The sequence below is a fragment of the Phyllostomus discolor genome, chromosome 5 (genome assembly GCF_004126475.2).
Source record: "Phyllostomus discolor isolate MPI-MPIP mPhyDis1 chromosome 5, mPhyDis1.pri.v3, whole genome shotgun sequence".
Lineage (NCBI taxonomy): Eukaryota > Metazoa > Chordata > Mammalia > Chiroptera > Phyllostomidae > Phyllostomus > Phyllostomus discolor.
In genome coordinates this window covers 30,017,151-30,030,415 of record NC_040907.2, presented here as the reverse complement: position 1 = coordinate 30,030,415, position 13,265 = coordinate 30,017,151, and the positions used below count along the sequence as shown (strand labels likewise).

The 13,265-nt window shown below is 56.5% G+C and overlaps 1 protein-coding gene across 3 annotated transcripts in view; it reads left to right on the top strand.

The window, feature by feature from the left end:
- Nucleotides 1-13,265, top strand: part of SLC6A9 (solute carrier family 6 member 9) — a 32,301-nt gene that overhangs the window by 3,537 nt on the left and 15,499 nt on the right. For 2 of the 3 annotated variants that reach the window (XM_028512087.2, XM_028512088.2), the window contains exon 2: nt 2,204-2,318. In XM_028512087.2, the coding sequence (XP_028367888.1) occupies nt 2,289-2,318 (30 nt within the window). In that variant the 5' untranslated portion in view covers nt 2,204-2,288. Of the gene's footprint in view, nt 1-2,203; nt 2,319-9,717; nt 9,907-13,265 lie in introns of those variants that run through there. The other variant, XM_028512086.1, reaches the window with a different exon arrangement.

Genomic DNA, 13,265 nt, shown 5'->3' with positions numbered 1-13,265 from the left:
TGAAGCAGAAACTTCAGAATGTACAAAGGATTATTAGCCCCATCTTCCAGACAGACAACACTGAGGCTCAGAGGGGTTAAGTAACTTGCTTGAAGTCACATAACCCAGTGAATGGCAGAGCCAGAATTCCAGCCCAGGGCTGCCAGGTGCCAGAGCCCAAGCTCTTCATCACATGCTGAACTCGTCAGTGGTGGGTTAGGGGCCGGCCTGGTGCCTGGGTGATGTGCATCTCCAACATCTAGAAGAGGGCCTGGCATGTCATGCCACTCGGTTGGTTCTTTTTGCATGGATGGATGGGGCCATTTAACATAAATAGCAGAGGCTGAAGAAGCAGCAAATCTATACACTTAACTCATTCTAGAGCATCCACCAAGCCACCTTTTCCATGGGAACCTGTAAGCATGCTGAGGACATGGACTGTGTTTGCGCTCAGTGCTCTGGGACATCCTGAGTGAGAGCACACCTACATTCCAGCGCGCAGGGTCCTCAGCTTACTCATCTGACCGGAAGGCATAATTCCTAGTCCGTGATGTGGTTCTTCGTGCCATCTGCTGTTACTCCTGTCATCACCATCATTACTGTTTGTTAGCTGAAGAGAGACAGCTTTGGGGAAGTCAAATCTAGAGCTTGCAGCTTGGAGGGAAGGGTGTGGTGAGTGAGGAGGGCAAGGGTATGACTTTAAGGGAGCATGGCACCCCTCTCCTGACTGCCCCCAGAAAACCAAAGATTAGGACCTCTTTAGGAGGGCACATGGAGAGGTAGAGAGGCCAGCATGGCTGACTGACAAAAGGGAAAGGATTATAAATCTCATCCCCACCTGCTGCAGGCTATGTGGGAGACCTGGTGGGCAGGGCCAAGGCTGATTTGCATAGGCAAAGTTTTTTCCCCTGGTCTCTTTAACCTTCCAAAGACTTCCTGGGCCTGTGGGTGGGAGATGGCCATTGCCAGATGGATGTGGGTGGGGCAGAGTGGCCCAGAACAACCTTTGGAGTAGAGTCTGCTGTGAGGGAGGGTGGGGCAGTCCCTAGAGGCTGAGCCCAATCCTTCCTGGGACCAGGCCCTGTGGTGGTTGAATGTCCTTGTCCATCTGACCCAGGTTTTTCCTCCTATGAGAGAATTCTTTGAGTCTCCCTGAGGGTTGATTCCTCTCCTGTGGCCTGTCATAAACTGCCCTCTACCATCTGTACCTGACATTACACCTGTATACACCTGCCTGGCCTTGCCTGCTGCCCCTCCAGCTCGCCAGCCCCAAATCGCCTCTTGTGTGCATCCCACAGGATCTCAGCTGACCCTCACTCCAGGGCCTCAGCCCTACCCACTTTTCTTCAGTGCAGCCTACACTGCCTGCATGCTGAGCACTGTGCTTGGTGTTGGGCACCAAGGGGTAAATAAAACAGATTCGAGCCCTCAGGGGACCCAGGGACTCATGGTTGACAGACTTAAAGGCAAATTAGTCTACCATGAGTCAGTAAGGACACTAGTAGATATCTGTACAAAACAAAAAGGAGGAAGCAATTTGTTCATTCAGGTGAGGGAGAGGCTACAGAGAAGAGGGCACATTTATGCCTGGTCTTAAAGGACTTGTAGAATTCCACCTGGTGTTGGGAGGTGTTGCGGGCGGGAGGCAGCCTGAATGAGGGCAAGGAAACATGCCCACACATGGTGTGTTTGGCATGGCCAGAGCCTATGGTCCCCGTTGGTGACATAACAACAAGCCCGGTCACCCTGGAACCCGAGCTGAGTGGCACGGGGATGAGGAAGGACCATCCTGGCTGCCTGGGTGGGATGGGTGGTGGATCCACGCCGACCCCTCTTCGGGGTAAAGGCTGAAGCCATTCACACAGATGATGAAACAATTGGACCCTGTCCAGTTTTGTATTCTTTTTTTAAAATCTTTTATAAAATTGGGCATCTGGAGAGTCAAAAATAGACCTTTGTCCCCTGGGGCACGAAGGCTGGAGACTAAGGGCTGCGGGGGAAGGGTCAGCAGGGGAGCCAGGGAGCAGCCAAGCCAGGGTCACTGAGGAAGGAGCGAGATGACAAGTGGCCTGGCGGAGGGGTGCCAAGGTGGGAGGGAAGCAAGGCCTGCCAGCTGGTGTCCCGGGCCCTGCGCTACCTGTTCCGGAGAGCCCCGAGGGCCACACATGCCTTCCCTCGGCCTGCCCGGGCTAGATCCTCACCCTGTGCTCTGCTCTCTCCACAGCTCTTGAGGTCTGTGGCCTGAAAGGTACTGAAGCAGAGCCTGTGATTGTGGCCTGGGACGCCAGAGCCCCCAGCCCACTGCCACCATGGTGGGAAAAGGTGCCAAAGGGATGCTGGTGAGTACAGGGACCAGACTGCGGAGGGAGGGGTGGGCATGAGCACTGCCCGCTCTGGGCCTGCGGCCGGCTGCTTGCCCTATGACAGGAAGGCCGAGGAGGTTCTGTGGGTCCCCACGTCTGGCACTGCCCGGGCTCCTGAGTGCTATGGTTGGCCCAGGCCCGGGCAGGCAGGCCCCCACCTGGCTGGTTCCATGGCGCCACAGCTCCGGAGCCATGCGGGGCAGATTCTGCCGCAGAGCCCACTGGAGGCAGGAGGCTCACTTCTCCTGGGGTCACAAGAGACACCCTGGAGAGAAGGCTACAGCTCCTCCTGTCAGGAGGACAGCAGAACCCCTGGGGCGGCCCTGGGGCTGAGACCCCCCCACCCCATTTCCCACCCCCCAGAGCTCTGCCTGCCACGGTGGGGTGGTGCTCAGTAAGAGCTCATTAAGGGGTCTTCTGACCCTGGCTATTTTTTTTTCTGTACTTCCCAGTCTGAAAAGTAACAAAGCACATTTTGTTTAAATCCTCTCCTGAGGCCTCTCAGAAAACCTGCCGCTCCCCTTTCCCCAAGCCACGGCCCTTCCTTTGCCCAATGCCTTGGAGCACAGGAGAGGCGGTGGGCGCCTTGAAAAGCAGAGGTGGAGCAGGGCCTGGGGAGGGCTTCCGCTCACACCGATGGACCAAGTAGGGTGGCACAGGCAGCAGGAAGCAGGGAACAGGTGCCAGATCCTACCCCAAGGGCAGTTGCTGGTATCTTCTCTCCTGGGATCGCGCCTCAGGGATGAGCTAGACTGGGGCACCACCGGGGTGGGGAAGCTGGTCTCTGACCAAGGCCCTCCCTTGGTGCCTCCCTTTCCCACAGCAGTTCCTTTCTCATCCACTTAAGGACTGATTGGCCTAGGGTCTCTGCAGAGCCCTCCCAAAACAAAGATTTCTGGGACTCGAACAAGGGTTTGCAGGAGGTTAGCCAGGTGGTGTCGTCACAAAAAACGTCCAAACCTGTAGGGAGTTTTTCTGAGTTTATTTAAACCAAATTGATGACAATTGCCGGGAAGCAAAATCTCAATAGATGGAGAGGTGTTCCATGGAGAATGGCAGTTTTGCAGCTTATTTTGTATGTTACAGTCAACAGAAGAGATGAAAGGGGGAGGCGACATGAAATTCGCTGGTGGTAGAGGAGGGAGGCTGGCAGAACGCAAAGCAGGGACGTCTCTGAGACTGTGTGGAGTGAGATGGGGTTGGCGGGTACAGGATCATTCCCATTTACAGCGCAGGGAAGTGTGTGCGGGAACGAGCAATCACAGAGAGCGGTCGGGTCGTGCGAGTGAGTGGTCTTGTGCTGTGGTGTGGTAGTGGTGCCCTGAGTCCTCTGGAAAAGGAGGTTAGCATTTCAAAGGTGTACTAGCTTACATGCAAAACGACAATAGACAGGCTCACTTGAGATCAAGATTGACCTTTGTCAAGGAAGCTACAGATCCAGGAAGTGACTACTTTCTCACTGTGGCCCACTTTCAGTTAGGAATTTTTATGTTCAGACCATCCCGTGTGGTTACTTCCGATCTCGGTGTTTTTTGAGCTGCTAGGTAGGATAGATGGGAAACCGGGGCAGGGAGAGGAAGGAGACCTGTCTTACCCACTAACACAGCAGTCCTGAGCCTGGCCCAGCGAGGTTCCCAGGTGTTCCGATCATCACAAGAAATGCCATGTTAACACCTTGAGATTCTATATATCATTTTCACTATCCTCGATAGAGAGCCTTTGAAACTGTGTTCATCTCAAGGTCTAGCAGGGGGAAGCGGAAGGGGTCCACAGGGCCCAGCGAAGAAGCCCGTAAAACAGCTTTGGTTAATTGCCTGTCTCTGGTCCCTATCTCCTTTTTGAGGGGGTCCCTAAGGCTTACAGAAAGAGCCCATAAATAATTTTAGGTAACTGCCTCAACTTAATTAACTGCCTTTTGTCATGGATCTGTTTTATGACAAGATGAACAAGTGGGGTGTGGAGCCAGATAAAGATTTGGGCTAACAGACCCCCACACATACCTGTGTTTGGGTGGTCATGTCTCCCGGGGAAGCTGGACAACCTTCACCCGTCAATCAATATGTAACTTCTTCACCCCTTCCCGCCAATGATACAAGTCTTCAAGACAAAGGACGTGATGCTCTTGCCTTTTACCCCCACCTCAGCGAGGCCCACTCTCTTCCATGAGAAGATATCACCGAGAAACCCTGCGTATGCTCATAGACTTTCTGACCTCTAATTCTTTACCGTGTGGGCAAGAAGAACTGAGATTTCCCCCCGTGACAGAGCCCTCCATGTAGGCCTCCCCTGAGCTTGTCAGGTTTCACGTGTGGTCCCTTTTTTTGCCCACAGGCTCGGGACCCTCCATTGTGTCCCTCAGGCCTGGTCAGGTCTGGCCCCCTCCTGGTTGGAACAAGTCTGAATGAACCCAGCTTCTGAAAGTGTTTCTGAGCCATCCTGAACTCTGGGGGCTCCGAGTAAGGCAGAGGTGGCGGTCTCATGACCTGAACACTTACTAGGAGTGGATGTTGTGATAGCACCAAGAAAGGCCTCTGCTTTCCTGGAGAAGTCTTGGAATTGCCATGGGCTTGTCTAGGAAGTGGGGTATGGCTCTGCCCTTTCTTACTTGACAATTCTGAACCCCGTGAAACCTGAGAAACCCTCTGTGTACTCTCTGGCTGCCCTTCTTTCCCGGGGGTGACCCTGAAAGGACTGAGGCAATCAGGCAGGAGAGACAGGGGACCCACATGGGCCGTAGGGAGCATAAATCAAAATCTCCCAGAGTCCCTGCCAGAGCTGAGCATCCCGGAGCTGCAGGCTAGCCTGTCTGTGGAAGAGAATGCTGTTTTGGGACTCTGTTCCCAGCACCGTGATGTGCCTAAAGATAGCTGGGGCTTGGTTTCCTCGTGCCCTCTGCCCTTTGGCTTCTGCCCGCTGCTGCTTCATTTTAGGCTCATAGTATCTGTCCCCTGGGCATCCCCATAGTTGCTGAGAATCTATTCCTGCCTCTTTTTCGGTTTTTGCTGATGACCTTGGACTACACTATTCTGCTATTTTCGGGCCCCACTTTGGAACTGAAGCCTCCTCCATTCAGTGCTTGTCTCTAGGATACAGCCTTTGAGGAGCGCCATCTGTCCTAGCTAACCTAGGTAGCTGAGCCGGCACTTTATTACGTGCTATGTTCCCCTAAGGACACATGGCTAAGGATGCTCCTTTCAGACATGCCCCTTCTCTGGATGCCATGATGGGGCAGGACACAGGGTGCTGAGGGTCGTGCATGTAAGCCAGGGCCACATGGACCATTCCAGGTTGGTGGCTTCTGTTGCCAGTTGTGCCCCAGTGTGGAGGGAGTGGGTCTCACTGTGAGGACAGTGTCTTCACTTCCTTCCCCCTTTGCTCTGGGTTTGGGTGTGAGGACATGGGACCCCTGGGTCTCGTTAGCATCCACAGACATCCTGTGTCATCCTTGTAGCTTCTGCCCGGCTCTTCATGTGGCAGGTGCCCCATGGAGGAGCAAACCACTTCCCAGCACGTGCCCAGGCCCACATGCCTGCTGCACGTGTCCCTCCCCCCACTCGCAGCCCAGATGGTTTCTGCCAGGCCAGCTCAGCTGCCTCCCTCACGCCTCAGCAGCTCCTAGGACAAGGCCATGCAAAACCCCAGCTGGCCAGGGTGCCTCCAAGCCTGGGAGCAGCTGGGATGCTTAGGGGCATTGGGGCGGGGTGGCGTGATCCTTCCATGGACACCTCATACCTCTGTACACGTGTGGGGGTGCTGCCTGGGGCTTAGAAAACATGGAGCTGGAGGACAGGAGGCCAGGACAAAAGAGTCCCACAGGGTCAGCCATCACCCAGCAGCCTCACACCAAGTTCATAAGCTAGTTGACTCAGTGCCATCCCCACCCCATGTCCGTTCCTCGTTCATACGGTGTCTTGGGCCTTGGTGAGCTTCATTGTTCCCTCCTCAGAACTCACTGATTGCTTCTCACTGGGAAGATTTGTGTTGAATAAGATCAGAGTCACCTGGGCTAGGGCCCTGGGTGCCAGAGCATCTAAATTATCCCAGAAGGCTTTGCAAGCACCTCATGTTACCTGGGGCTGCCCCACCCCAACCTGTTCTGTTCTGCCTGGACATGAGGGTTTGGATACCTCTTGTCTGCAGCATCCATCCCAGGGCCTGGCATGCAACATGTTCTCACCCAGCCCAAGTCCTGGCATGTGGCAAGTCCTCAAGTAGCACAGGCTTGGCACACATTGCCACTCCTTTGGTAAAAGGCCTATCACCTTCTGGGCATGCGTCTAGCATGAGTCCCAGCATGTGGCAAGGGCTTACTTAACTAGTACCAATTTGGTACCCATTGGCCACTCCCTTTGTACAGAGCCTGTCACACAGTGGGCACTCATCTAGCGCAGCACCAGGCATACAGTGGGTACTCACCCTGCTCGGGGCTGGGCATGTGTTGGGCCCTCACAGAGTTTGTCACACATGGGACACTCACCTAGTGCAGGACCTAGCAAGCCACAGGGGCTCACTGGCATGGGGCTGACACACAGTGAATAGTCTCTCAACACAGGTCCTGGCACACAGTGGGAAGTCTCCCAGCATTGGACTTGGCACACAGTGGGCACTCTCTCAACACATGTCCTGGCACACAGGGAGTGCTTTCCTAGCACAGACCTGGCACACTGTGTAGTTTTCCAGGATTGGACTTGGCTCACGGTGGGTATTTGGCTAACACAGGACATGGCACGTAGTGGGTGCTTTCTTTATGTAAGGCCCAGCACCAAGGAGGTGCTCTCCTGGGCAGGACAGCATAGATGATCAACTAGGTGATCCTAGATGTGCAGCTCCCGTCTCCTCAATGACATGGACAATATCTAGATCCAAAGGATAAAGCCCAACCTTCCCCTCTGGACCTGGGACCCTGCCATCCCTTCCTCTTGGTCTCCTTCCCCTCGCCACCCTCCCTGGAAACCACCTACTCAGTCCTGTGCCCACACCTCCCCTCACGCAGCTTCCCTGCAGCCCTCCTCCCATCCCCAGCAGGTCACAGTCCCAGCTCAGCAGGACTGTCCCTTGGAGTCACAGGGCACAACAAAGCCCCTAGACTCCTTGCCCCTCTGGACACATGCCCACTCTTATTAAGGAAAGTCAGAGGTGGGGGTTGGGGGGTGGCCTCCCTAAGTGGGGCTGGAGCAGCTGGATCCCACTAATGAGGCCTCATTACGGCCAGGGCCCAGCTGGGCTGCCGCTGCCTCCTGTCCCGTGGCCAGGGCCAGAGAAAGCCATCCAGCCAGGGCTGCCTGTTCTGGGCACCTGGCCCAGGCCAGGGCAGCCAGAGCCCAGAGCCCACCCTGGGTGGAAGTGAGCATTTGGGCATCATGGGTGACTGGGCCTTCCTGAAGCCAGTGGCCCAGCCAGGGCTTTGGCCCTCAGTCTGGGTCTGCAGGAAGTCAGCGGGGCATGTCTGGGGACCTGGCTGCGTGAGGCCAGCCCAGTGAGTGACTGAGTCCGTGGGGTCCGGGGCTGTTCTTAGAGTACTCGCCTGGGCCCAGGCCAGTGTCCCTCTTCTCCCCCACACAGGGGTGAAAGCGTACCTACCTCGAGGGGTTGTTGGGAGGACGAAATAAATGGGTTGACGCACAGGGTCCGGCACAAATAACGCCCCTGGTTTATTACACAATCTTTGGTTACAAAAGCATGATAAACACGTCATTCTGTAACATAACACTATCACACTCAAGCACACCCTATGACATTTTAGGTGAAATGTTCGGATTGAAATGATAAAGTATCACACCCACATTATCAGCCTCCCAGCGGAACCCACGCAGGCCTCGCTTCTGCCGGCCGCTGTGTGTGCAGAGTGCTCGGACGCTGTCCAGCTCACAGGCAGCACCTAACACGTGTGGGCCGCTGCCACTGTGACTGACGCTCACTGGCTTGGACAGTGAGTGGACGTTATCCCCACTGTATTTGTTTATTTATTTTATTTTTAAATATTTTTATTTGAGAGACAGAGAGGGAAAGAGGGAGAAACATCGATTTGTTGTTCCACTTCTCTATGCATTGGTTGCTTCTCATTTGTGCCCTGACTGGGGATTGAACCACAGCCTCGGTGCCCTGGGGCTGGTCCAGCAGGAGGTGAGCCGCGGGGGGCAGATGAGCAGAACTTCACTCGAGTTACTGCCTGAGCCCCACCTGCTGCCCCTGCTCCCTCCACGGAAAAACTGTCTTCCATGAAAACGGTCCCTGCTGCCCAAAAGGCTGGGGACTGCTGCTGAGCTCCCTGGCCAGGGCTTTAGTGTCCCTATTTCAGAGAGGAAGAAACCGAAACCAGCTGCGTTAGGTGACTTCCCCAGGGTTACATATGGTGGGAAGCTGGCAGAGCCGGGGTTTGAACCCAGGCCCATCTGACTGCAGAGCTCTGCCCTGTTCACTTCAGTGGCGTCCCGCCGTGTGCCCTTCAGGGTTGCCACCCCAACCAAACTCGCAGGAAGCTGTTCTTTACGTCGGAACTCAGACACGCTCCCACCTGATGGATGTTTCTTAAGACCCTGCCATGGGTCAGGCCCTTGGCCAGCCTATCAGTTTCCAGAAAGAGCCATGCCTTCCCAGGACCAGGGTACGCACCCCCGCTTCCTGCCCGCTGGCTCGTGGTGTCTCACCATCAGCCGGGGACTGACCCGTGAGCGTGGCCTCAGAGGACAGGGACTGGGTGGGTGTGAGTCACACCCCGCCCCAGTCAGGGCCACTCCTGCGGGACGGTGCCCAGCACACAGCACACACGCCCAGAGCAGCGCCTCAGGTTCCGAGCAATGCAGGACGAGTCCCCACGGGTCCTTCGCCTGTGGCCCCCTTTGTCTGGATTCTGTGGTGACCATCCTCTGGTTTAATGCTCTCTTTTTTTCCAAGAAAGTGCAGCTGACTAGGGCACAGCTTCCTCACACTGTCATCATGTTCCCCTACCAGGGTCTTGCCTGGTTGGGGACCCCTAAGTCTGGGGCGAGGAGACAGCCCCAGGGCCCAGCATCCCCCAGCCCATTCTAAGAAGTCTGGATGCTTTGGTAGTGCCCTGTGGGCTGCACCCTGCTTCTCCTTGTCCCTTTACCATCTCTATCCCCCAGTGGCACCCGACCACCCTACCAAGAGCCCACCAAATGCCAGGCCCCGAGGCCCAGCTGGGGGAGAGGAGCAAACCGTCCTCTCACTCCCTCCTGAGCTCACTCCGCCTCATTCTATGGCTGTGTGTGTGTTGTCGTTGTTCCAGTAACTTGCTGGGAACAAGGGAAAAACACAGCAAACCCCATGCCTCCCTCTAGCTCTGGAGCACCCTCGCTGGGCTGCATGGGGACTGGCCGGAGGGGGAGGGCCCGGGGAGGGGGTAGGCAGAGCTTCGGGAGGAGATGAGGTGAAAGTAATTGCCGCTGCCCAGCCGGCAGCGGGAGAGGCAGGGGATGCGTCAGTGCCGTCTGGAGCTGGCAGAGGTGTGAATGAGCGGCAGAGGCGCCCTGCGCTCCTCTCCGAGTGCTCACCTGGGATGGCTGCAGCTGGTGGACCTGTGGCCCCCTCCTCCCCAGAGCAGGTCAGTCACCTTCCAGAAGGTTGAGCCCTCTCCCCGGTGCCAGGCAGTCTGGGCGGCTGGGCTGGGGGTGGGGAGAGGGGCCGAGTGATCTGTGCCAGGGAGGGGCAGGCACGGCCAGCGAGTGAGACAGACACCAGCCAAAGTGACCCAGAAAGTTGCAACTGTGCAAAGGAGTGCAGGAAGAGTTAGCTGTGTGGTGGGGGCGCGGGGGAGGAGAGTGGGGGTGTGAGGGCTCCCCCAGCCCAAGGACCTGCTGAGAATCTGCTCTGTGTATCAAAGCTGCATTGTCCTAGCTCCCGGGGAGACAGACCGGAGGTGCCCAGGAATTGTACTAATCAATACAGCCCCATTGTCTGCCACGGCAGTTACTCCTATGGGGAGAGAGGGTGAGGGAGCAGGGGGACATGGTACATGGACTCAGCAGTGAGGGTGGGGGAAGGGGACCCAGCGAGACTCTCAGCTAGAAGGAGAGAGACCTCATGGAACATTCACTAGTGTCCAGGGCAAGTGCCCGGGTGGGGTGGGTGCTGGTGTGCCATCGTCCCTGGAAGCTAGGGATGGGCAGGACTGTCAGGCGCTATGGGGCTGTTGACAACAAAGATGAGAGGACCAGGAAAGCCACCCTCCACCTGTAGGGCATGCTAACTTGACCTTCAGAAGGCAAGAGAAGGAATGTCCTCCGGAGACATGTGGGTTAGTTTGGGGAGAAGCATTATGCAGAGCTGCCCAATGATCCCAGGACTGCCAGGGTCAAAAACCAAAGCCACTGTCAGAGTGCCAGCCCACTGCCAACCAGCTGGGGCGGAGACTGCCCACAGCTGCCGCAGCAAGGGGCAGGCTGCTGGGCTTCTCTGAGACAGAGGTAGGGCCCACCCAGTGTCCCCCATTCCTGCTCCCCAAGGCCTGGAGTGGAGCCTGGCATGCCTGGAGGGGTGTGTCTTCCATCTGCTCTTCGCAAAACTGGCAGGTCTCTCTGCCGGTCGTGACTCTGGGTGGAATAGCACAAGGCATAGCCGTGCCTCTCTCACCTGTTACACAAGGGCCTGCACGCCTGGTAGGTGCCCAGAGGTTACGCTGAGGGTTTCCTTGAGGCAGGAGGCACTAATCGCCCCTGTGCACTGACTGGGCCTGAGATACATTTTTCCACGGTCCTGCTCCTCCGGCTGTGACCCCGACTCTTTCCCATGTCTGGATAAGAGAGGCTGGGCGAAGGATGGTAGGTCCCGTCATTGCAGGACAGGTACTACCCAAAGGCCAGCCGGGCCCCTGGACTGATGGGAGAGAACTTAGGGAATAAGAACTGAGGGGTGTGAGGAGGTCACGAGTTCTTCTGAGGCAGCCACAAATTACCGTAATGTCTGTTCCACTTACGCTTCCCCCTGGGGCTCAGAGAAGGTTGCCAGTGATCTGGATTTGGCTCAAGGTCAGTCTGGGATGTAGGGTCTTGCCCTTCTCCTCCATAAAGTTTGTCTTGGATGGACTTCATCCCATGAGCAAATACTGGGGCTGCAGAATCCCAAACAAGCAGCCTGCTGGGTCCCAGGGGGCCCGCCCAGCCAGGCAGCTCCAGGATTCCTCAGTGTCCACCGAGAGCAGGAGGAGGGAGCTCACAATTCACAAAAATATCCAGTGGACACTGATCTAGCCGGGCGGGAGTCAGGAGCCAGCGCAGAGCTGTGGCCCAGGGCAGAAGTCGGGGTTCTCTCTGAGTCGTGCAACGGAGAGAGGAGGGGTCCGTCCTGTGGAGGTGGTGGTCCCCTCTGCGATCGGGCTTTGCAGCTGTTTCCTCTGTTAAGCTTTTCTGTCATGTCCAATTCATGTGTGTGTGATAAGCTTATAATGCTTTTATAATCAGAAAGAAAAGCAATAACATTTTGAAAAGTCGTCAAGAAAGCTAGTGGGAACTAAGGGAAAACACAGGAGAGAGTCAGAAATAGCAAAATTCCAGGCAAGTCGGAGCTGCAGAAGACTAGGTCTGCTGAGGTTGCCCTGTCTCCCCGCCCCCCGGCCCCCCAGTTTCACAGATAAGGGTGCTGAGATGCCGAGCGTGGCAGTGACTTGCCCAGGATCACTGGGGGGGGGGGGGGGCAGGCTGCAGAATAGAATGCCAGGGTTCTAACCCCTGGTGCGGGTCGTGCCCTGCTGAGCCCGGGACACAGTGGGGGACCCAGATTCTGCCCTCTAAGCTAAACAGGCTTAATCCCAGAAGCTCATCCGGAGCAGTGAATGGCCAGCGGAGGGCTGAGGGAAGGACTTCTGTAAGTGCCTGGTTGGGGTGCATGGTTGTTAACCCAAGACAGGCCACCAGTCCCGTGCAGGGAAGCAGGGAAGGACACTTCTGCCTCCATGACTGTTTCTCCGGGGAAGGGGCATTTGAGGGTCTGCTGTGTGTGTGTGTGTGTGTGTGTGTGTGTGTGTATGGTGGGGGTCACTTCAGAAAGAGAGCACCAGAGCCTACATTCTGCCTGGCTTGGGGGAGCTCAGTTCTAAGGCCAGGTGGTCCCCATGCTGGAGACCACCCACCAGGCCGATGCTGGGGGAGTCAGGTGTGAAAGTGGGGGCTGTCCAAGAACCCTGAGGGGGAAAAGTGCCCACCCAGAGGGTCCCCGGACAGCTAGGGTTTAATTCACCACCAAGGTGTAAGCAAGGGAAGAAGGGAGAGCGGTGGCGGGCAAGCAGGGGGAGACAGGTGACGGGCAGGAGGGGTGCAGAGCGGGGTCAGGCAGCCAGGCCCCCAGTCTGGGGCAGACCATGAGCACAAAGGTGTCCTTTCGTGGGCCACTTCAGAGATGGCGGCCACTTCAGTGACAGTAAACAGCAGCGGCACAGCTGTCTACCCAGCAGGTGAGAAAATGAGAGGTTTAGATTGGGAAGATTATACAAGGAGGTAAAAGCGGTGCAGCCTTGAAAAAGGCTCGCCAGCCACGCACTCGCTAGCAGGGAAGGAAATGGCAGGAAGTCTCCAGAGGGGGATCTGGAGAAGGAAGGGAAGGGGAGTTCTGGGAAACCGCCCCCAGCCCCTGCATCCAGCCCAGTGCATTTTAGAGATCCTTTCCTCTTATGTCCTTGGAGAAAGGTGGACTTGCCCTGTCCTCCACTGAGGACGAAACCCTCACCAGACAAGACACCTGAACAGTCCAGGTGGCTTGCGCTGGGACTGAAGCAGAGGCCTTGCTGCGGGCAAGGCTCCCCGGGCCGGGCACCGCATCCACAGCGGCAGCTGTTGGGGCACCACGGTGCTGAGGCCCAGGGCCGGAGAACAGACTCAGCGCTGCTTCTGATGGGAGCTTCTTGCACCACTTGCCGTGTGTCATTCACAGACCTCCAGCTCCTTCCGCACAGCAGGCCCCTATTGTGGA